Source organism: Microchirus variegatus (assembly GCF_963457635.1).
Source record: "Microchirus variegatus genome assembly, chromosome: 3".
In the NCBI taxonomy this organism is placed as follows: Eukaryota; Metazoa; Chordata; class Actinopteri; order Pleuronectiformes; family Soleidae; genus Microchirus; species Microchirus variegatus.
Window position 1 is genome coordinate 17,373,621 of NC_139804.1, and position 24,916 is coordinate 17,398,536.

The window sequence follows — 24,916 nt, forward strand, 5'->3', positions numbered from 1 at the left end:
TGTGTAGGAGTGTGTGAACTTCAAAAAAAAACCAACTACAATTCAGTTTCCCTTAAAAACTTTATCTCAAAACCTGCTGCTTTATACTTTTGTCTCTTGATGTTCACAGTGGAAACATCCCACACATTCACATACACACAGGTTCACAACTTCCATTCATTTGGACAGCCTAACTGAAGCATTGTCCTCGAACCTAACCATAACTAGGTAATGCCAAACCTGTCCTCAGTTCCTCTAAAATGAGGCTTTGTCTCACTAGGACCAGGTTTTGGTCACCATAAGGACAACTGGTCCTGACAAGGTCATTGTTTATGCCATGAAAGGTCCTAAAGTAAAGAGTAAAGATGTAACAAAGACAAGAACACACACACACACATAGAGCAGTGAGAAGAGACTAAATAGGTTGAGAGAAACAGGAAGAGTTTGAGTGAGTATATTTGTCCCCTGGGAATCCCCTTGTGTCAATATATTGTAGTACTGTGCCACCATAATCTGACTGAGACACACACACACACACACACACACACACACATTGAGCCTTATTTAATCTGTTAATATCTCTTCACTCACTCTGACACTTTCACCATCTGTCACCAGCTTCCTGCCGTTCATCCTCTTTTTGATACTTCCCTTTTATCACATTTCTCTCTCTCTCTCTCTCTCTCTCTCTCTCTCTCTCTCTCTCTCTCTCTCTCTCTCTCTCTCTCTCTCTCTCTCTCTCTCTCTCTCTCTCGGCTCTGTTTCTCAGCTTGTTCACCGCCCACATGGCTCACATTCTTTAGCTCTGACATCACAGCCGCCCTGCTCTGCCATTTTACTTTTTCCCATTTTTTTTTTTTTGGTCTCGCCCCGTCTTTGGTCTCCTGCCTCATTTGCCAGTTTGGGATTTGCCCCCCCCCCCCCCCCCATATAGAAAGATTAAAGAAATAATACATATATATGTATATAAACATTATTCAGCAGGTGCAAATTTTGAGACAAGAATGAAAAACAAAGGTAGAAAGAGGGAGAAAACTGAAAAAAGTGTGTGTGTGGGGTGAAAGGTGAGAGAATGAGATAGTGAGGGGATGACAGACAGTCTGGCTCATGTCAGGTTCTGTTTAAGTTGAAGGAGACGTGTGCGGATTTACTGTGGCTTAACACAGGCATTCGATGGTTCAATTGAGCACTTTTTTGGGGGGGTGAGGGGAGATTTATATTCTGATTGTTGTAGCCAGAGGGTTAAGGTTTGATTGCCTTCTGGCTTTTATCTTACACCTTAGATTGACAGCTGCACTCCAGCCCCAAGAAAGGCCAAAGGTTCACATAATATTTACTGTTAAAGCTATTTAAAATGACTTGTATTGCTACAGATTTATAAGAGTGGCTTTGTTCTGGTTGAAGAAACATGTGTTGCTGGCCTGCTGGAAGGCAACAATGCACAGAAACAGGGAGGAACTTGCAGAGTTGAAATATTGTACTCTTGAACTCTGTGTGAAGTGCTTTGCCTTAGAGATTATTCATTTCTTATTTCCTCATCTTAAAGTGATGTTCATGGCTCTATGAGGTACTGGGTACATATTGAGTGTTGACTTTGCTGTACACGCCCCCCTTATGCCAGGAACCAACTTGACTTGAGACACAGATCATTGTGTTCAGTGAAAAATATGGCTGCCTATGAAATCTTAAGAATAAGTTTGAGAATATGTTTATTGCTTTATCTCAACATAATACAGCCCTCCAACTGGAAACTGAAGTTTACTCACTGAGTCCACAGAGAAAATCTGTGTTTTTTGCTCACTGGGTAAGAAAACTGCTGAGTTTGTGTCACTCAGGTAAATTGAAATGAAGGATTTCAAGCCCCTGAAACACAAATTAACACACTTTAACTGATGGAAACACTAGTGGGTTATTAACTGCAGTGTGCCTCAAATTTTCAGTATGGACTCTCGTGTGGAGAGTGATCAGGTTACTTATGGAAGCATAGATTTTATTGAGTGAGCCTTTGGTTAAGTGTTTAAAATATGTTTTTTTTTCCCTTTTGTTCCTGCTGGAAACCATTTTTTCAGTAAGAATTAGAGTGTATGTCTTCAGCTGTCTCTTGCAGGGGCTGAGAAACCACACTTAAAAACATACAAACTATCCCTTTAATGCTTCATTCACATTCTGCTGTGCTTTCTCTCTTTTGATACCCCCCATTTCTAGACACTGCTCTCTATCTCTTTAATGCTTGCATCATTGAATATCCATTTCATATTCTTTCATTTAGGCCTCCAGCAATTTTCTGGCAAAAGAGGTAGTTCTGGGTAGATCCCTGGATAGTCACTCATCATAAAACAGCTAACATGACCAATAACGTAATTCTGCTCATTGGGAATGAAGTATCCAATGACATTTTAGGTGATTGCTCAGTATGTTGTAATTATAGATGGGTTGAGATCATCATATGGACCAGATGTATGTTGGAAATGTGATAATATTGCACAGGAGTGGTTTAATCCAACATCAGATTTGTGTGAGTTCCAGCTGTGCACACTTTTATAAACAAACATTCATTGACACCCAAGCACTTTGTGCTGATGCTGAGGATGGTTTTTGTTCATAGTGCTGTTTTGCAAAAAGAGGTAATTTCATTGTGTATGACTGAATTCATAATGTAGCTTATGTCAATATCTTCAGCACTTGGGGTTTAACCGTCTGATGAAACCATTAGGTTAGAAATGAGACCTTGTTTGTGATTGTATATTAGTATGACACAACAGTTCAACACTCATCGTGTGTACTTAAGTGATGCTATACCTACGTTAAGCCATTCATTTAAACCTTTCACTAATTTTTAAAATGAGAGTATGCATGATATTTCATCAACAATAAGCTTTCAGAATAATGAGATTACAGCGATCTGAGAGAGAATGACACTTCCACACCTCCTCTGGTTTCTGTTTAAAGCCTCATAACTAAATCTAAATATATATTGTCACAGGAGGCTTTGATCAATCACAGAGCAGTTCAGAGAGAGTTGGCTGCTCCACTGCAGCAGAATAATAGCTACTCCAGCTCTGGTAAAGAAACCTAAAAAATTGATAATAGTCTAAAAGTCAGACAAGAAATGCAACAAAATAGGTCAACAATGGCAAGTGAGTTTCAGAGATGGACAAATAGCCTTAGGTCATCTACTGCACATGAAACTAGTGTCTGTCTGGGCTCAATAAAGCATTGTTTTTTCCCCACAAATAAATGTTAAGTGACATATTCCATTGAAGATATTCAGATTCCATCATCATAACATTACTGTCTATAATGGGCCAAGAGGGCATTCAAAATAGATCTAAGGCTTAGCTGTGCTCAGAGCACCCTCTGCTGGACCACACATTAATTACATCAGATGGTCTGAGGCATTTCTAGGCTGCGTATTCTGAACTTGAGAGGATTTTTGAGGTTGAATCGGGATTTCAAATAGAAAGTGCTAATCTAATGAGAGGAGGTCAGAACAAAGAGCCGTGATCCCAAATACGAGTATTTTATTAACCCAGTGGATAAAACTCAGCTATTTATTCTAGGAGTCTTGCCGACTGCAGCTTTAAATGAAGAATGATTATATTCTATGCAGCATGTTTAGCATTTTGGTTTCCATGCTCCAGTTCTATGTGGCACATGTTCAAAAGGGGAAATCCTCTGTTTTTAGGCATAGGCAATAGTCATATGACCCAACTACATCAAGCAACGTCTAGAGCAAATGAGTCACGGCACTACTATGAGAGTTTGACATATTTAAAGGCGCCATATGTAAGAATGTGGCCAAAAACGGTTACTACACTCAAATTCAAAATACCGAGGTCTTTTAGGTTTCGTTTTCTCCGCCATTGTAGCTCAGGCGTAACTGACAACCTGTGGTTGCTCAGCAGCTGATGATTGGTAGATGGCGGTAAGTGGCGCCACACGCCAAAACATGATTTCTAGTCTGCAAAATATATTTTTTTATGCAAATATTTTGGCTGCACTGTTGTTGTTGGTGAGTTCAGTATGTTATATGAACATTATTCCTGAGTCTCTGTGACATATTAGGAGGATTTTACAGCCAGTTGCTTTAGATTTATTACATAATGCACTTTTAATTTCAGCGCTTTCATGCTGATGCTGTGACAAAGAGACACACAAGTAGTAGCATACACACTGTATTGCGGCCTGCTGTTACCCAGAGGGCGACACACACCATGTGTGGTAACAGTTGTCCTTTGTTTTCATGGAGCAGATGTTGCACAGACGTCACATGTAGTTGCACTTTACTTTGTATTTTAAGACAATGGGATGAATGAATAAAATAAAGACAAGATGGATGTGGAGTTATGCAAGGAAGGAAATGTTACCCAACCATATGACATTACCACATAACATGGTCTTCTCCTATGCTGAGTGAAGGGCAGTAATGCTGATGAGTTTTCAGTGCAGTGTGGAATAAGCTCCTAATAAATATCGGTGATTAGAGTGGTATCATGTTGCATGATGACACATTCCCAAGCTTTATTTCGGGACTACATGGGTAATGCATTGGAGAGTGGAAAATTGCTATATATATCATTCTGAACAAACTTTTCTGGAGAGGAAGTGAGAGAGGAGGGAGTGGGGGGATTTAAAGGGAGAGTAGCTGAGAGAGAGAGAGGCCGAGAGGCGAAAGTAAAGTTCTGATTTCCCACGGAGTGAAGGTCACATGCATTTTCCGAAATTGGTCAGTGGGATTTTAGTCCCCCCCCCCCATTTCCCTCAGTGAAAACAAACATGTTTAGTTTGGTGTTCACCCCCAAAGTGTGTGTGTGTGTGTGTGTGTGTGTGTGTGTGTGTGTGTGTGTGTGTGTGTGTGTGTGTGTGTGTGTGTGTGTGTGTGTGTGTGTGTGTGTGTGTGTGTGTGTGTGTGTGTGTGTGTGTGTGTGTGTGTGTGTGTGTGTGTGTGTGTGTGTGTGAAGGACAATGGTCTATTGAGGTTATTATACATGTTTTGGCTTCTTTTAAACATCAACCACACATGGAATTTGGTTATTATTGGTAATGCTGCAGGTAATTAAAGCTGCAGTAGGTGAGATTGCTGGGAAAAATAGTTGATGATTGAGTTTCAACTAAGGATTAGTGTCACCTGAAGTGACCTGTATACATAATAGGTGTAGTTGAACAGCCGATAGGACTGCCCTCTCTCCCTCTCTCTCTCTCTCTGAACTACTCTGTGATTGGGCAAAGACTGCTGTTACACTACAGCTTTAGTTTTCAAGGTATACACATAGAAACACGGGTTTCCCCCAAAAGAATGATAAAAACACAAAATAAGTATCCACAAAAAGTTTCAAAAGTAAAAAAAACAAAAACAAAAAAAACAAAGTGAATTCTGATCAAAAAATAGATTGTTCAGCAGTTTGATGGGACAAAAGCTTCTTGTTCCTTGCCCGTACGCCCCTGCTCTGCTGCTGTACACACTAACGCTCCCCCAGTTGGTCCGATTGTATTGCCTAAAGTGGTGATGGTCAATTATAATATTTCTTGTATTTTTTGGGAGCAGTAGTGTGCCAACAATTTCTTTTTTTACACCTGATAGTATTGCTTGACATAGCTTGTTTTCAAATGCATGTTGCAGCATTCAAATAATGTTACATCGTTACATGAAACAATAAATTAAAAGAAAAAATTGACTTAAGTTTTGCACTTCAGCTTTGACATTTATTTAACCTTCTGACTAAATGACGGATATAAAACAATGTTTGTATTGTTTCCTTTGTGTCCATAATAGTGCTTTAAAATCACATTATTTATTGCCTCTGTGATGTGAAAGACAGATTGAATATGCCCTGTGATTGGATTGTATGCTGTCACTTAGTGTGTGCAGTCAGTATCAGGGTAATAATATTTTACCGTGTCACGTATGCTCTATGCTCTGTCACTCAGGAGCAGACATTGAACATAATGGGATGTGGCAGGTTTGTTTTATAAAGTGGATAAGAAAGGGTTAAAGTCTTGACAGCTGAGGGAGATACTGTTAGTCAGATGCAGCCCCTCCTTCCTCCAACTCGGCACAAATATGCTGCCTCAGCATGAACCTGCAGGCACACATAGACACACACACGGACACACATACCCCCTTTGTCTGCTCAATTCAGCCAGTGACTTTGCACATGTGAATAAAGAGGTGATATGTAAGGTGTTAAACGACTGCAAGCCCCTATCTGACTCCTGTATCTTTGTCTGTTTCCTGCTGTCTGACAAGTATGTATTCGCACACTGTGGAGAAAGAGAGAGAGAGAGAGAAAGAGAGAGAGAGAGTCTGGAAAACATTACTCAGATTCCAGCAGCAGGGGCTCTGATTATACTGGCAATGAAGAGGGAGAGATGAGATGAGAGAGGGGGCATCAAAGAAGTGTTCAAAGCCTCTGCATTGCTGAGTCTGGTACAGTGAGCACACAAGACGCTGTAGTTATTTTCAGACATTTTGATTCTGCCTCAGCAAAAATTAATAGCTGCAACTTGAGTATCGGTTTGTTCGAGGTAACCAGAAGAGGGCACTGTGGTAGAGAAAGAGTGTGTGTGTGTGTGTGTTTCAGGTATTACTCATGTTGTGGGCACCTAAATCTGTTTGCACACACACACACACATGCATTATGACAAAAAAACTATTATAAATTATTATATTTTAAGGCGAGGACATGCTGTCTGTTTAGGATAAGGGCAGGCCAACGTTAAGGGTAGGAATTAGGCCAGTTGTAGTTATGGTATAGGTTTGAGAATGTCTCCAGGAAATGAATGTAAGTCAATGTAATGTCCTCTGAAGTTATGGAAACCAGACTGTGTGCATGTGCCTTCAGTTGTCATGGTGCATTCTCCTATATTGTGCTTGCTGCCTTTGATAACAGATGGAAGTTCCACCTGCTCTCTGTGACTGAGTCTCTGACCTGTTTACTGCTGTATGTTTTTATGATGTGACTTTTAATGATGTGCTATTGCTTGGTGGTTGGTGCTGCAGCACAGTGCTGGGTTTTATTGACCAGTTAAACCCAGGGTCTATAATTTGTTTATGAATTACTTTTTATTATTTGTTGAAAATCATCTTTATGTCCTCATAGCCATCAATAGGCATGGGACAATATAAACATACTGTATATATACATATTCCCAACCTTTTTTCCTTGAAGTCCCACTTGCCTGAGTCCAAGACAAACCAAACCCCCTGTCTATATGAATAAAAAAACTGTCATTAAATCAAAACCAAGGTAACTCTCATGATATTCACTTGTTTTCTTTTTGGATACCGGTAATGGTCACATAAGTTCAGAGGTGTTGGGAATAATTAGCTTCATAAATTTAAAGGTGGACCTAAAAATGGGTTTTAATTCGGGTGATAATTCGGGAGAGTCCTGCGATTTTCTACATTTAACAAATAATTTGAATATCCTCAAAACCTCAGAGCCCAGTGATCTCTGGTCCCCCCCTGACGGGGCCTTGGACTCCAGGTAGGGAACCATGTTGCTAAGCTATGCTGCTCCAGAACCAACTTGCCTTCCTCTTTGTTCCTAGAAACACAAGACTGATGCCTGTAAGATGTAGCTTGTTGTTCATTTTAACAAGCAGATGCATTAGCCTCCTGAGGCCTATGCGTGTGTTGTGCGTGCGTGTGTTGTGCATGCGTGTGTGCGTGCGTGTGGAGTAATTATACTCTCTGTAATGATATTGGAGTAATGATGGCAGGTCCTAGCGCATGCAGGCGTGCATGATTGTATACATGTGTGTTTAAATGTATAAAGCCGTGTTCTCACCTAGTGAAATAGGTTTAGTTTGGTTTGGTACAGCATGCATTTTCTTTGCATTTCCATTATGAATAGTTCCAAAACAACCAGCCCCAACTGTTTTCAGCACCCTGCCTTTGGGGTACCAGAGTCAAACTTGCTGCTGCCACCCTGTGATAATCGATGCACCACAAATTAGGTCATCACTGGAGGAGAAAGATTTGTTTTTATAAATCATGCAATCATTGGTAAAACATTTGTTTTGTATCTTTATAATATATTACAAATAGTCACAGTAACTGATCCATCCATCCATCCATTATCTATTGCTTTATGCTCCACCAGAGGTTCGCGGGGGTGCTGTGCCTATCTCAGCGATAGGCAGGGTACACCCTGGACAGTTCACCAGTACAGTAACTGATCTACTTTTTATAATCAAACCATCAAATACTCATGCACAACCCGTGTTGCTACTATATCATTTGTTGCACAAAACAAATACATGACGTTTTATAACTGTTTCTCCGGAACACACATTTGCACATCTGTTCTAAGTTTAAAAACCAAAAGTCATTAAACTGGTTTGCATGTTTAAAGACTTTTGGTTTTTAAATCATCAAGTTCAGTATCACCACACTCAATATGAAGGTGCAAATCAATACTAGGCCACTTTTGTTGTTGTCACTTTTCGGCCGGTACCGGTAAAAGTACAGGGTTTGTTACCCAACCCTAGTTAGGACTAGAGATGCCGTAGCTTCTTTTATACCATCTCCCACTTTAGGGCTGTGGGAGAGCAAGACAAGAGGAAAAGAGGTGTTTTTTAAGCATGCACTAAGTGCCTATTGGATGTAGGAGAGGTTGACAGCATAAACGTACAGGGAGAGAGGGAGAGAAGGAAAGAGGGTGGGTTATATGTCACCCTACATGGGGACTGTTTCCTCTGGAGGGTGGGGGAGAAGAAAAGTGGGTGAATGACTGGTGAGTGAGTGGGAGTGAGAGAGAGAGAGAGACTGAGGTGTGTATTAAGTGAGTGTGTGCAGCAGTAAGAGGAGAAGCTATGGCAGCTGGCTCTTAGAACAGAGGGGAGAGCTTCTAAAAACAAACTCTAGGCTAAATAGTGGCCGTGGCTGGAGGCCATATTCTTATAGCTGGACTATCGGCGCAGTGGAACACGAAGATCCCCGTCTAAGCCACTCGAGTAGGGAAGGAACCATGAAGTACAGACCTTTGGTAAGACACACAGCAACAGCATGTGTATCTTGAAGAAAAATCCAGTTTTGGAATAGTATTGTTATGGTTTAGTGTTAGTCAAGAATGTTGTCTCCACATGGGGGTTTGCATTCAAGAAATGTGTGAAAGGTGTGGAGGTTTACATGTGAGATGAGTTTGCTTTTGGCCAGGATGCTGCAGTGTAGGATGGAGTTTGTTAGACGGGAGATAATACTTTTTTAGAAGCTGTTATTAGTAATAAGCTGTGTGGCAATTGAGTGGTGTATTGTATCAACCTTGACAGTGTACTCTTGAATGTCAAGGGCACAGGTAAAACTCACAGGTAATGCAGGGAGGTTTGTTCTTTATCTCCATCGCATTCCTTCTAACATCTTTTTTTAATTTCCGCATCCATTTTTCACGTTGACTCTGTATTTGTCACACTGATGGTAGATCTATTTGTATTTCTATCTTTTTGATATGTAAGAGGGTGGGTCCCCACTGTTTTGTGTATGTGTGTGTTTGCTCCGCCCCAGGGCGAGGCAGCCACATGGTGGTGTTGTGTGGCAGGGCAGCATTCTTTGGCATTCACCAAGACTAATAGTTAGCATGTTAATAGTAAAGTGTGTGCTGAAGTATCACTGATAGTGATGAGATATCCTCTTTCGTCATCTATGCACTTACTCTTACCGAGAGCAAACACTGTACTCATTGTTCAGCAAAACTCCCTCAGCTAGACCTGTAGAGAACTACACATTTTAGCACATGCATGTGACCATAAGGATCTGGTCAATTTTATGAGTCTGTGTGCGACTCGAGGGTTGGGACATGTGTGTGGAAGAAGCAGGACTGACAGACGCGTCAGGATAGTACAATGCATTCAGAGATTCCTATCACAGCTGTCATTACTGCCTGCGAGGCATCTGACTTGACTTCATTAGGTAGCTTATGTAGGGCTCGCCTCCCTCTTTTTCTACTCCATTCACTTTCTAGATTGCAGTGGGACTAAGACACGATGAAGTGTGACAAGAGAGACAGCTTCTGAAGGGCTCAGTGAATCACTTTATTCTACCTGGAATACAAAACCTAATGGCTTGAAAAACCTCCAAGATTTTTTGCCATGGAGTATCGTTGGGGTCGGGTAAGTTAGAGTTGCTGAATGATTTCAGACTGGCTGGCATACTCATGAGTCTTATGGTTAATGCATGTGGTTTGAAGGTTAAAAGTAAAAGGTAAACGTGTAAGGGATTGTAAATTCAATACTGAGTTTCAATGTTGTTGACCAACAAGGCTGAGTGAAAGTAAGGTAACATTCAGCTGTGAGGATAAAGTCTCTCTTGTACCCTATTACCACTGGTCAAAAAACCTGTTTTAATCCCTGTTTAATGGGGGTTTCACCAGTAGAAATACTTGAAATCTGCACTCAAATGACTCCATTACATATAGGTCTTCATAGGCTTCATGGAAGAAGACACTAATTTCTTCTTCTTCTCTATTATTTTCCTGGTGATGCGCCATCTCTGGTACAACGCTATAACACATATTAGTCTTCCGGTTGTAAGCAAAATGTTTGCAATCCTTACTTTTAATAAATATGGTACAATTCAGTATTTTTTATTTCATCAATCAGATCCTTTTAAACCCATGGTTCTCAAACTGTGGAACACAAGTTTCCCCTGAACGAATATTGTTCTATCCCAGGCTTCATAGTTGGAGACTACTCCTGTGAGATTTTGTATGTTGAGGTGTTAGAACAGTATCATTTGGATACAACAGTTTACTGTGAGAAAAACTACAGTTGCTTTAGACTTTGAATCTGTTTACATGACGTTAAATCTAATTATTGTGTTAGTCCGACTACAACTGATCTTTTAAAATACACATAAACATGCAAGTCTGTATGGAATTGAACAACATTTCTCAAAGGTGGACCGACAGACCCGGATACTGTGGTTGGGAGTTGAAATGCATGTGTACTTTGAACTGGACCCAAACTTGCGTAGATGCTCTGCACATGTTCCACAGTTTTCGCCCCCAGGCTTTGATGAGGAAATAATAGAAAAGGCCAGTACAGAGAAGACAACAGAAAGAAAAACATGGTGAAATCCGGCCTGGTGCATTTTTGGACAAGGAGACCAAATTTGTGCAATACTGTGTAATACTTCAAAGTTATTTTGTCGGTACTTCATAGCTTGATTTAACTGGGCATGGAAACATGCTTAGTAAAGTAAGCAATAGTCTGAATAAAAGTGCGTTAAGTCAAGTCAATTTTATCTCTATAGCCCAACATCACAAATACTATTTGCCTCAAAGGGGTTTTGAATCCACATTATGTACATTGACGTTCCTGTTCCCTGAGAGCAATCTATAGAGTGACACACCCAGTGCTGAGTGGAATGCATGGGAATGTAGTAACTACTTGGCCTGGGCTTCATGGTCACTCTGAAGTAGAACATTGAACCCCAGTCCATGCTGCTGTGGTTGTTTTGGTCCCCGTGTTCTCAGGTATGCAGGCTCATCTCTGAGGAGGAGCAGGAGACTCAGCTGGCTTATCCCAACTGTCTGACCACCCTGCAGAGTGGTTTCTTTCTGTCCCCTAAGCCTAACTAGTTGCTTAAATGGCAATCATAATCAAAACTTCTATATTGGGTTGAATGAAATATAAATTGAAATATGCCAGTGAAGATTCCCAGTCATCCAGGTCATTGCATCTGTATTGTATCTTCAGTATTCAATTGTATCCAAGAGTTTTTCACGTGTGGCTACTCTAGTGAGCAGGTCAGGTCCATCGTGCAGCTCAGCTTTAGACTGTAACAGAGATTTAATTGGTTCAGACTCTGCAGTGTTGCTGGTTCCTTCATCAGGTTCATTATAACCTGTGATGTCAAACTTGGCTTCATGAGGGCAACACACACACGTCTCAGAAAGAACTGATTTCTACCAGCCAGAGCAGAATGAATGAATGAATGAGAGAAGAGCAGAAATTAGTGCCAGACAGCTAATCCAAGTAAAAATGCAGAAAAACAAATAGCAAAGCTTTCGTTTTTTTCATCAGGACCGCACGCCATGCTCATTTGGTTATCATTATAGATGTTTCACAAATCACAAAGTGTTTCCTCTGACAAGCCTCTGGCTGCAACATTTCTCTGTTTTCCTCTTTGCATATTGAACCTTGAAACTAACAGGCCTGTATGAGGCCTGTGTCAAACAAAGATGAATATAATCATTACATTAGCAAAATATTCATCCATCAGGTCGAGATTTTGTACTGGTTATAATTCAGTGTCTTTGCATTAATGTAGCTCTTAAAGGGATTGTTCAGGTTTGTGGAAGTGAGGTTGTATGGCACAGTCAGTGCTGACTGAGACACAGGCATTCTCTCTCACTGCAAACATGGCAGCCAGTGAAGATGCAAGGAAAAACAGAAACACCTTATGCTCACCTTACAAAATATCTAATAATATCATAATAATCATGTCTTCATATCTTAAAAAAGTCACTAATTTATCTGTATAATCTGACTGGTAAGAGAAGACAGTTTCACTTTGTAAACTGCGCACTCCTTTCCATAGAGAAAATCAGCAATTTTACATCACGGCACATAGGAGTTATTTATCCGGAGCAGTCTCCATCAGTAAGTTCAAACATAATGTTGTGTGCCTTTGGTGTTTGAAATCCTTTGTTTTGATTTACCTTTGCGACACAAGCAGTAGACTGACAGCTCCTGTACCCACAAGCTGAAATGTGTGATTTAGATTAGAGATATAGTATTGGACGTAATCTTAAGATAATCGTCGAATACACTACAACTGTCTTATAATTACAGATCCCACACACTAGTTGAAATGCAACAGCAATGATGAAGCAACAAAACCCAAAACCAGACAGCCACTGAAGCGGAAACACCTGTCAAGGTTATGGTGTCTGGTTATGCAGGTTAGATGACTCTAAAGTCCTTATACTGTCATCATTAACATCATTAACCACCATCGTGCTCCCACTCTGTGCACTGAAAGCAGGTTAATTGAGGTTTACATAAACAGTGTGACATCTGAGCTGTGCAAATGCACCTGGAGCAATGTAAAGGTCAAGTAGAGAGCTTCTATTGTTCACAGGCTGGCTGGATGATCAAATCCTTCCACTTTCTCCCCCCTTTAGCTGTGTCTCTCAGATGTGGTGGCTTGTTCAGTATTTCATTTGACAGATGATGCAGGGACAAAGCCCACACAAATGAAAAACATGCACATGTGAAGGACTGGTGCAAAAAAAGGACAGGAAGCAGGCTTTTAACCCCCCCCCCCCCCCCCCCCAAAAAAAAGGAATAAAAAAAAAAAAAGCTTTTGAAAATTTGATGTAAAAATGGGGCATTTCTAAGGCTTTTTGAAGGACCATTATGGTGATTCATGAAGTAAGGGCAAGTAACTCAAAATGGAAAAAAAACAGAAAAACCAAAATTAATTATGGTGCCAATTTTGTAACATTTATTTATTTTCGTTTGTTTTTTTATCTAATTTTGTTGTTTTGGCTAGTACTGTGTGTACTGACATCACTAAAGTCAAGGCATTGCAATTATAGAGGGTGCCCGTCATCTGGTGAGGGCCTTTTTTTTCTGCGCACCTGCTGACTCTGCTCTTCACTCTCCTGCATTGTGCGCCGCTGTACGCGGATCATTCGCATCCAACGCAGAATGGATGGATGGATTTCTCTGCGCAGTTTTATCCACACATCCATATAATATGACACATACATAATGATCTTTATGACGAGGATCGAGTACAGTCGCAAGGAAATACAGCGGATACAAGTAGATCTTAGAAAATGTGTTGACAGATTCTGAAGAGCGCACTTTTTATTGTTTTCACGCCGTGGTCTCATTCTTTCTTTAGAAGACGCTTTAGCGCTGTAATAAAGGGAATAACAGATGCATCAGATGAGCTGATCTCTTTAGTTAACTGCTCAAAGGGCGAGAGGGAGAGAAGAGAGTTCTGTCGAGGGGAGTTCATAATCCGCGCTGCAATGCAGCCAAGTTTCGCATTTACGCAAAGAGACATTTAATAGGTGCCGCGACCAGCACGCGCCTGTCTATACCCGTGCGTCATCATAACATAACGTTTCGGTGGTTACCGGGGGAAAAATAGGGCGTCTTTAGGGTGTCCTGCCTAAAAGTAGGGCATCTAATTTCTTATTATTTTCAGTACAGGTCCCCAGGACGCCCGGACGCCCTGCTGACTAAAAGCCTGACAGGAAGTAAGATTCAAAATGAGCCGTTGTTGAAAACCATGTCATACACGTCATATTGTGCACTTCTTTGAATACAATTTGATTACACACACATTAGATTTTTAAGTTCATTTTAAGTTTGCTATAAAAACAATGTCTTTACACTTCCCATTATAACATAAAAGATCGCAACTTAGTGTTTGCATTGCAGGTCTTTGCGCAGTTCTATTTGCAGCACTGTTTGCCTTGTGCTGTCCTTTGCACATGCTGTCATACACATTTACTATTATCAATTAAGTTGTTACTGACCATGAAGTCAGCTGCCTGTTAGTCATTGTATTTGTTACCCTGGTTCTGTTTTGAGTAAGAGTGTATGCATGTGACTATGTGTGCATGCAGTAGATCACTGAGGACAGATGTTAATACCAGGTCTGAACAGGACCTTAGTATGGATGCTAGGGGAGTCACGATTCAAAAATGCTCGATACAATTTAGTTTTTTGATTATAAGGTCACAATTCAATTTTCAATCTTTTTTTTCTCTTTTATTGCAGACAGGTCCACCATTTTTAGTCTTATTTAGTTTAGTCTAGGATCATTGGTTTTACGTCATAAGTATCATTTATTCTTTTAATTCCCATTTTGATTGTGTACATGGTGTCATGACTTGTATAATGTACATCATTTGTTTGCAATGTACCACACTAAAGCCTGTCAAATTTAAATAATTTATGCATGTAACAAAAACCAGTCAATTGGAAACTAAGTGTAAAATGAAGAGAGAGTCACGTTGCTCTGTGGTTCCAACAATCTCTTGTTAAGTCCACTAAATCTGCACTGACTTCCAATAACATGATCATGGAAGGCAACACTGTAGTAAGATGTGACCTACTTGGCCTTACGTAGTGTGGTTCCAGTACATTAATTAAATGCTTAAATCCAGGTTTTTCCCACCACTGAATAGAGTCGCATGTCTGATACTTCAAACCCACCTTTTCGCTCCAAATGAGGACAGAAGAGTTGCTTTGGTAGTTATGTCTACGTCCTTATGATGCATGTAGACGTTTCCCTTGCTATGCTACACGTGCATGACATGCGCTTACACACCATGGTGGAGTTTGGTCGACGTGTCACCCAAATCCACCTTGAGCTAACCTTTGCTTTCGAAGGTCGAGATCATGACGTCATTTCAATCAATGTTCAATCATCTGGGTGCAGTCATTTGTGAATGTTGTGGTATAGATGTAGCTTGAAAACGTTGGAGATAAGGAACAATGAAGCGATGAGGAGCAGTGTGAAAGAGGACTGATACACTCATCAGTGTTGTTATCTTCTCATATGAATAATGTGGTGCATTCATCATAGCTTTCATTTATAATTTAGTTAATACTCATTGGTGTAGTCGCCACAGTAGTGGATTCTGCCTGTTCAGCTCTGCTCCTGCTAACCTGGCTTCAAAATGACTTGTTTGCTGCACAGGATTCGGAAAACATGACGAAATGTAGGAACGGGAGAAACCAGGGAGGCACATACTTGATGTGTTCCTGAGACTGGGTGGAGGTCCGGTGTGCGGCATTTTGCACAGGAAAGCCAAACACCAAAAGCACTCTTGGAAAACAATGAAGTAATGGAGAAATATGGCAGGGAGGAGGGAAAGTGAATGAGAGCTAGGATGTATAGTGAAGGAAGAAGAGGGGAGAGGTGAGGAAATAAGGCTCTGGTTTCTTTCCTCTGGAGCACCATAATATTTGGAGGGTCTAGCAATAAACTGTGACATTTTAGTGTAAATGAAAGTCTATTTTACTGCATCCGTGATGATTGATCCCTCCAGGTTTGGTCTAAACACCTACTGTCTGGCCATTCATTCCCAGGAAAAATCATCTGCTTTGGAGGAAGTCATTTGTTTCACATGTTTCCAGCTATAACACAGTGTGTTTGGATCGAGAAATAGAACTGGATAGTAACCATGAACAGTCAAGTGCAGAGAGTGAGCAGCACCAGAAATTAAAAAGTAAAAGTAAATTTCTGTGTTCAACACTGTTAGAATGACAGGTACAGCAAGAAAAGTGCAGTGCAAAAATGTCACAACAATGGCAGTATTATAAACACACACTCAACTCTTAGGAACACACACACATACAGCTGCAGTCTCTCTGCTTTCTGATGAGATGTGTGAAACAATAGGTCAGCAGAGATCATGATGTCCAAGGGTGAGAGGAGCAGGGATGTATGGGATAAAGTTACCACACATAACAGTATTCTAGAACATTTTGCTCTGGTAATTTTCTTCCATTACATTCTTCTCACATGTATATGTTGCTTTAAAGCAATACTTTTCTTGTCAATGATTTTATTATTCTGCCTGTTTGGTCTTTGTGTCCTTCATCTGAAAACAGGCTCCGTCAAGCAATATTAAAGCTGTGTTTACACTAAGTGGAACAGTTTGGTAGAGAAGTAGCTTTTTTTGCGCTCCATTAGATGTTGTACCAAAATAACCAGTCCCAACCGCTCCATTCTTTGGCACCCTTTCCTTGGGTTACCAAAGTAAAAGTGTCCTCCATTGTTGTCCATTGTGTTGTTGTCTGTTGTGTTCAGTGTCGTGGCACAACCAACTCCCCACCTACCAAGTAAAGGTACTGCTCTCAGTCGTAGCACAAACCTGACCCAGGACTTTACCATTACAAACAGTAGCATACTGTACCAAATCGTACCATACCATAGTGGAAACACAACATATCAGACCTGACTGAGGGAGCATTTTTGTGTATACAGCAGCAGCACGTGGGCAAGAACCATTATCTTGTCAAACTGCTAAATTACTGTTTTTTTTTAGGAGTAGATTTCTTAAACCTTTTGCGGAAACCTCTTTTGCTGCCTTCTCACATTACTAGCGCAAAGATGTTGTTGCCTGCATCTGTCCTTGACCTAAAATAAATCACTTCCTTTGTGCAGCATGAGAAAGTCACTGGGCAACATGAGAGCTGTTTTCTTTGATTGTTTTTATTCGTCTTGCTAATATTCCAGGTTATTTCTTGGTTTATTTAGAAGAGGCAAAAATAAGTGTCAGGATTCAGACTTTTTTGTGTTTAGTGATAGTGTTTCATATGGGCCTTGTACATATTGTATTATGTAACTACATTTTACAGTTAAAGACTTGGCCTCTGATGAGATCAAATAAATGTGTCCAGACTTTGGATTTGTGCCATTATTGTTTCCTTATGAGAACAATATATAACACATTTTATGAGCTGGATAAAGATGAAGAGAGAATTTCATCAGTAAAGAAGGTGTATGCCAACTTTAGCAACTTCCTTGTGAGCCACCAGGCCACAATGTATTTGGGTCAGTAAATGAAAGCACATAAACACAAGTGAGTGTCAGTCAGTGGCAGCTGGTGTTTTAAGTTAATAGAACATACTGTTTAGTGTCAGTTATGTTTTCCTGCATTTGTTTTTTTTGAGCACAAAGAAATACAAGAGGAGGTTGATGCTCAGGCTCGACCAATAGTGGATTTTTAAAGGCCGGAAGGAAAGTGATATTTTGATGCATGTAAGAGTTAAAACTCTCTCATGACCTAATGACAACATGGATCATTTGACCTTTCTGTGTGGGGTTTGCATTTTTCCCCTTCTCCCTATGTGCATTGGCGACTTCTTCCCACAGTCCAAAGACATGCAGATTGGGGACAACATTGGATACTGTAAATTGGCCATAGGCTTGTGTGCAAATTACTGTGTGGGATGTGCATTGCTCTCACTAGCTCTAATATACTGGAGTTGTTCATTTTTTACTTGAAATGAAGAATTGCCCGTCCAACAAAATGATGTCTGATGTACAGACGTAATTCAAAGTCTGTTGCATACTATGTTTGGCTGGAACACTAATGGTGAGGTAGTTTAAAGAAAGCAGCTCTATCTTACATAGGGAACAAAGTGGCACACTGTTTTATTGCTAGTGTTATTGCTAATTTCCAAACTGCAATTGCACTTGTGCCCATCACAGCACCCATGGTATTAAAATTAGATGTCATTGGGCACATTGTTGGTGCATTACTGCCTTAAGGCAGCAGAAAGACACTGCATTGACCATCAATAACCTTGTTTTCATTCATTCATTCATTCATTCATTCATTCATTCATTCATTCGTTGTCTACCACTTTGTCCTGCATATGGTCTAGGGGCTGCTGGATCAAATCCCAGATGACATAGGGCAAAAGGCAGGGTACATTCTGGACAGGTTGCCAGTCCATCAAAGGGCAAACAATAGAGATGAACAATCATTCACTAACACAATCACACCTAATAACACCCTCGTTCTCATGCTTATTTAAACAGTGCATGAGATGTGCCTATATTTGTGTTTGGAATGTACGTACTCTCTGCTTGAATATATTTGCTGATAGGACAGCGGATCGGTAGACGGTGGAGGTACAGGGTCCACACAAGGAGCAGATGTGTCTCCTCAGCAGAGTATTGTTCTCTTCTCCAGTTTCCTGCATTCGCTCTTTAAATAGCAGTGTGCCAGATACAGGCTCACCTGGCTTTTAAAGGGAATGACAAGAAAAACTGATTTGTTTAATCTATATTACACCCCAAAACCCACAAGAAAAAATAAAAGCCCTTTTTGCCCTGAAACTCACCTTGCACCGAATTGACACACTGTGCAAGTAGCTTAAAACAGAGGACACGTCCTAATACCCTTGCACCACACAATTAAGACCATGAGCTACAGATCAATTCAAGTGTAGAAGATCCAACTTGATACTTGATAAGTATTGTTTGTGTTTGAGAGCTTAACAGTCATTTTTGTTCATTCTCATTTTAAATTTGTAAACATAGAAACTGACTCTACATTTTTGGAAGGCAGAGCAGTGATCTGTGGCACCACATGACAGACACAGCCATAGCCAACTATTGGAGCTGATGCTGATGGAACTGAAAGGGTCATATTGGAGCCGATTAAGCTGCTAAAAGTTTTAATTAGTCAACCTCAAAGACACCAGTGACCCATGCTGTGTTCCTATGTGACTTCTGTTTCTTCTTTTGGCTTTTCCCTTTAGGGGTCGCCATAATCTTCTTCAGCACCCTTCCCTTTGGGGTACCAGATTAAAATAGTGCAGTACGACCGGCTCCACAGAAAAGCATCCCTTCCTTGCGATTGATGTAAATATCCCATGGAAGTCAGTTCTCATACAAAGCTTTATGTCTTGACCCAGGCTTTACCGTTCCAAACTGTACTGTACCATGATGGAAACACAGTGTATATGCTCATTTCTACTCCTGTCCATCCTGGTCACTCCCAACAAAAATCTCCAAAGCATCTTCAGCTCCGCCACCTGTCTTTTAGCCAGTGCCACTATCTCTAAGCCATTCAACGTAGCAGGTCTCACTACTGTCTTGTAGACCTTACCGTTCACTTGCGCTGTTGTCCTTCTGTTAAACATCAGCTCTGACACTTGGCTCCACCCACTCCACCCAGCCTGTACCCTCTTCTTCACCTATCTTGTGCACTGTCCATTGCTTTGGATGATGTGTTGCAATGTGTGATCCACTATAATGGAACACTGCACCTCATCTTTGATAAAATACTGTATATAGTATACATACATATATATATATATTTGTAAATACTGTATATTTCTGTATAGTATACGTTTGTGTGTGTTTTTGTTCTGCAGTGCATAGTGATTGAGTGGACTCTGTTTTGTTGTGGGTGGAATTTTAGGGAGTATTGTTAACTTTCTAGTTCAGGTTAGAAAGATCCTGAACAGGAATCTATCATCTCCTCTCTCTTCTTCACTGTTTTCCCCCTCTCTGTCCTCCTTCGCCTCTTGTCTCACTCAGCACTAATTAATATTTCCCCTCCTCCCTCATGATTTCTCCTCTCTATCGTCCTCCATCTAATCTCCTCCTGAGGGATGAGGTCTTCTATGCTGCATAACACAACAACAACACCTGCTGTACTTTGTGTGTGTGTGTGTGTTGTCTGTTCTTTGGCTGAGTGTACCTACTAACTCACACCATCCAGTAAAAGTTGTGTTGGTTGTACTTCTGCTGTCCAGCTCTGTGCATCTTAAACATGGATGTGGGTGACATTCGCAATCTTATGCGTAAAACTCAAGCCTCTATTGCAGAAAACGGCTTCCTGGATAAATGCATCAGTGAGCTTCATAATGTAAGTGTCGCAGTCAGACTCCACTTCCTTTTGAAAGATCTGTGTAGTATATGTGTATATTATATATTTTAGCTGGCTTTGTGGCCTTGTTTCACTGGGGTTTTAGTTTCCCCCTCGACATTTTAGTTTGGCAAAGTCTCAGTTATTGCAGGTGCAGATCAGTTGAGAGCTGTTTTAAAGAAAGTGTTGGATGATGTACAAACAGAAAATCCACAGTTTTGTTGTGTGTTTGAATGAATTTGAAGTCTATGGAGGGCTTTTTAGACTTCAAACAGTGCTTCTTGGCGTCAGTCTGAATGTGCTCCATTGTGGGATGAAAAACTTTGTGGGGGGGATTGAGGATTTTCCTCCAGTCTTAAAAGATGTGATGAGAGCATATGGGACAGAAAAGTTTTCATGAAGTCTTTTTTGGATTATTGTGTATGAGAATTGTAATTCTTACCAGAGAAATGTTTTAATGGATTACACTGTAGCTACTCACAGTTGATCGTTGGGCCTTAAACATCACAATCATAATGTCGTTGTTGACTGGACAGATGCAACAATCCACCTAAAGACATAACTCTTAGGCCCAGGAGAATTGTGTTGGACATATTTTCACAATTATTTTGTACTGGGCTCTTAGTATTAATGCATTAATAGTGATTAATTAAGGGCCATGTTTAACAAGCTTCATGTTCAGCAACTGTGTCTGTTTTGGAGTTCTCTCCCTGTTCTGCAGCGGAGGGACAGAAATAGACAGAGAGGGAGTCGGTTGGTCATGTGGTGTAATGCAACTAATATGCTGAGAGACAATGACAAATAATTCTGCCTTTTTTCTGTCTCACATAAACAGTGTAGACTGTTTGCATATGGTAATGCTGCAGAAAGGGAAAAACAGAAGAGATCAATAGACAGTAAAATTTCAGTAAAAATTATCAAATATATACAGTACTGTACAGAAGTCTTAGGCCACATTAGATTTGTTGTTTTAGCAATGCTATAATGACAATAGAGGATAATTATTTCTATTTCACTCTACTGCAGGGTGTCAAACTCAAATTCACAGTGGGCCAAAATGTAACACTTGGACAAAGTTGTGGGCCAACACTGATATTTATTCACAAACTCTCCCTCCTTGAAGGGTCGGGCTGATTTTGCGATCTCTGCTGCCACAATAAAACTAGCCTTTAGAGAAGCTTGTGATGTGGCTTTTTTGAACAAAGTCTGTTGTGAAACCAAACTTCTTTTCATCTCTTCTACTTTCTGGCATCTTTGAGTAATGTCCAGGTCCTTGTACTTGTCGTGATGTTTTATGTATCATAGTGTCGTCTAATGTTGTACTCCTTGGTTATAGCCACATTGGCTCCACATACAAGACACACAGGTCTGTCTTTTACAAACAGATATTCAACTTCCAACCTGTCCAGAAAGTTCCTTTTTTGGGAGGGGTGGCACGGTGCCAGTAGTAGCATAGGGAAGCTATGACTGCTGTCAACAGAGGAGAGGCTGTTTGTGGAATGCACCAAATCACCAGCAGAGCATTCTGGGATTTTAAGTATTAAGGTGGTCCGTGTCCACCACTGCGAGGGGTCATTGTGACGTCAAAATCGACATCCCCTGCACGGGACCGGGCAGACTGTGCTCTCCGAGTGCGCATGCGCCAGAGTAGGGCTGGGCAATATGGCCTCAAATCAATATCACGATATATTGAGCAGCTCACCTCGATAACAATAAATGAACGATAAGTTCGAAGTTGCTAAATGACGTCATTGCCTAAATTGCATAATTGACCATTTGCCTGATATAAGTGTCCGAGTGTTTTAAAGGGACATGAACATACAGGTAGCCTGCCTACCTACACACACAGCCAAAAACAACTTTTATTTTGTTTTCTTTTTTAATTTTTTTGAGTTATCGAATGTATCGATAACGGCAAAATGACGTCGGTTATCGTCGTACATTTCGATAACGAGACATTTTCGATATATCGCCCAGAACTACACCAGAGCCTACTGAGGGCTTGTGTGAGGAGATCCTGTGTCTCCCCATCTATACAATTACAATTTAAAAGAAAATGAAGAGCCAGACGGCTCAGAACTCTTGGAGTGAAATATAAACAACTGCAGGAAAGGAGGAGAACGGGGGAGAAATTTGGTCCACGGGCCAGAGTTTGACACCCTTGCTTTAATGGAACACATCCAGGAAATATGTATGCAGTTTTTTTGTTGTTTTTTCAAAAAAATAAATACAAAAATCTTACTGTGTTTGTCCTACTATTTCATTAAAAGAAAAAGACGTCTATTATGCCAAGTTTATTCAAGACATGCTTGAGCATTACATACACATGTTGCATAAGTTAAACTCATTGACAGCTCGCTAATATGTAAGACCAGCTTTAAGTCGCATCACTTCATTCCAAATTCCAATGATCACAGAATTTGACAGACAGAAAAAACAACAGAGCCGGTGGTGCCTGAAACTTTTGCACAGTAACATTTGGGGGTGTTAGGGAGAGAGGGAGGGGGATAGGAATTCCTGCAAACTGCAAATGTTGTTGCATTAAAATGTTTCAAGGAGACATTGTGTTGCCTCAGGCTTTTCTTAGATTTTAATTTTTAGAAAACATTTTAGAATGTTGGTCTTTCATCTTAAAGACAATCCCACACTCCGCCATGACCATTTTCCTTATTTTGTCCCCCTCTGTTTCTGAAGTGTCACCCAGCACTCTTTCTTTCTCATTGGTCTCCCAGCTCCTATTAAACTGAACAAATGAAAGGAGTGATATATTGCCTCGTGAAACAACACAGACGAGGCTTCTGCAGGTAAAAACCAGGATCACAGAAGTATCGCTACTGGACGTATAGAGGCTGTCGGCCGACATCTCCACTCTCCCCAACCACTGGTCACCTTATTAACAGTCTGTAATAAAAAAATGTTGCTGTAGTTTAGCAGATGAGCTGATCTTAAAGGAGTATCCTCAACCCTGGTTGCACATAATGTTTTATTATCTTCATTTTCTTCCTCCAATAATTTCCAACAGGCTGTATACACTGAGAGGTGTCATGCTACCATCCTTGACTAAATGATATTTGACCCCAGATGAAGGACATCAAAGGACATTGCATTGTTTTTTTGGAGTGCACTGCAGTCTGTTTTAAAAATAGTTCAATCTTCAGGCTTCAATATAGAAGTTTATAGAAATTAATGTTTGACTTAACACATCATATCTTGAAGTTCCCATCTTTGCATTAGTGTATAGTAGTTACTATTTTTTATGGCGTTATGTGGTAATGCGTCATCATTTGATGATGTTTTACGCTCAATCGATGATATTACTGTTTTCAGTCTCTTACCCCACCTACTCCCTCTGCATCCTCATCTAGGTGGTGGCTAGTGACGGGCTGCGGGCTATGATGGAGTCGGCCCTGACAGCCAGAGACCGAGTGGGCGTGCAGGACTTCGTCCTGTTGGAGAACTTCACCAGTGAGGCCGCCTTCATCGAGAACCTTCGCAAGCGTTTCAAAGAGAACCTCATCTATGTAAGTGATCAGTCTGTACTGGTTTCTGAGGTCCACATTTGTATGCGAGTAAGGCAGCATTGTACATTTTAGTATACATCCTGTTGGAAATTCATTTTCAGTAATGTGACCATATGTTGACTTTCCATCAGACCTACATTGGTTCAGTGCTGGTGTCTGTTAACCCATACAAAGATCTGGAGATCTACACCAAGAACCACATGGAGCGATACCGCGGGGTCAACTTCTACGAGGTCTCGCCACATATGTAAGTAAACAAACTTTGTTATTTGAGACAATGGGGAAAAATGGTTTGGTTAATAATACTTTCATTCATTCTTCTGTATATAAATTAATATGTTATTTTCCTCTTTGTTGACCCTTTCTAAGGGCGCTTTCACACCTAGAGTTTGATTGTTTTGGTCCACACCAGTCAGAAAAATTTTATTTCCACCAGGCTCGTCACCGCCGTGGAACGTAAGCGCCGCAGTCACAGACGTTAGCTCATGATCCAGTGTATTTATTTGAACGGTTGCCACAGGAATGGTCAGGGAATTCCCTGAGAAATCGTCCCATAGGTCAGATACAGAAACAAACGAGTGCATTATATGAGTGTTCATCGAAACATTTCAGAGTCTCTCACGAACTCTCCCACTGCTCTTGCTACTGGCAGTTTTTTTTTTCTTTCCTCTCTTTACTTTTCTTTCACTCTCTTAGCACTTGAGTGTTGGGCCAATATTTTCTCTCCCTCTGAGTGGAAAGAAAGATGTGCTTTGGCACAGAGAGTAGGAGGGCTGAGGAGAAATAAGGGGATGGTGGGATGGAAAGAAAAGAATGTAAATGATGGTAGTAAGAAAGAACTTTCCTCCCAAGGGAGGGAATTCCTCCTGACCTAAACTTGATCCCCAGCATCAAGCTCTCCCCAAACACCCCACTCACTTACTACATACACACATTGTACAGTAAAGACACAGTGATGGCCACATTGCTCCATTTATTGCACTAGTGTTTAGCCTGATGTCAAACTTGTGCCCAAACAGACTGAAACAACACAGCAGTGCTGATAACCTCACA

The 24,916-nt window shown here is 40.7% G+C and overlaps 2 protein-coding genes across 5 annotated transcripts in view; both read left to right on the forward strand.

The window, feature by feature from the left end:
- LOC310924423 (large neutral amino acids transporter small subunit 4-like) overlaps positions 1–24,916 on the forward strand; it is a 209,526-nt gene that overhangs the window by 126,581 nt on the left and 58,029 nt on the right. The gene's annotated exons all lie outside the window — the stretch shown is intronic.
- The window catches only part of LOC310924799 (unconventional myosin-Ic-like), a gene marked incomplete at its 5' end in the record, with an annotated part of 77,375 nt that overhangs the window by 25,001 nt on the left and 27,458 nt on the right, over positions 1–24,916 (forward strand). For 2 of the 3 annotated variants that reach the window (XM_083886636.1, XM_083886638.1), the window contains 2 exons: positions 23,708–23,863; positions 23,995–24,110. In XM_083886636.1, coding sequence (XP_083742762.1) covers positions 23,708–23,863; positions 23,995–24,110 — 272 coding nt within the window. Of the gene's footprint in view, positions 1–8,854; positions 8,970–23,707; positions 23,864–23,994; positions 24,111–24,916 lie in introns of those variants that run through there. The other variant, XM_083886637.1, reaches the window with a different exon arrangement.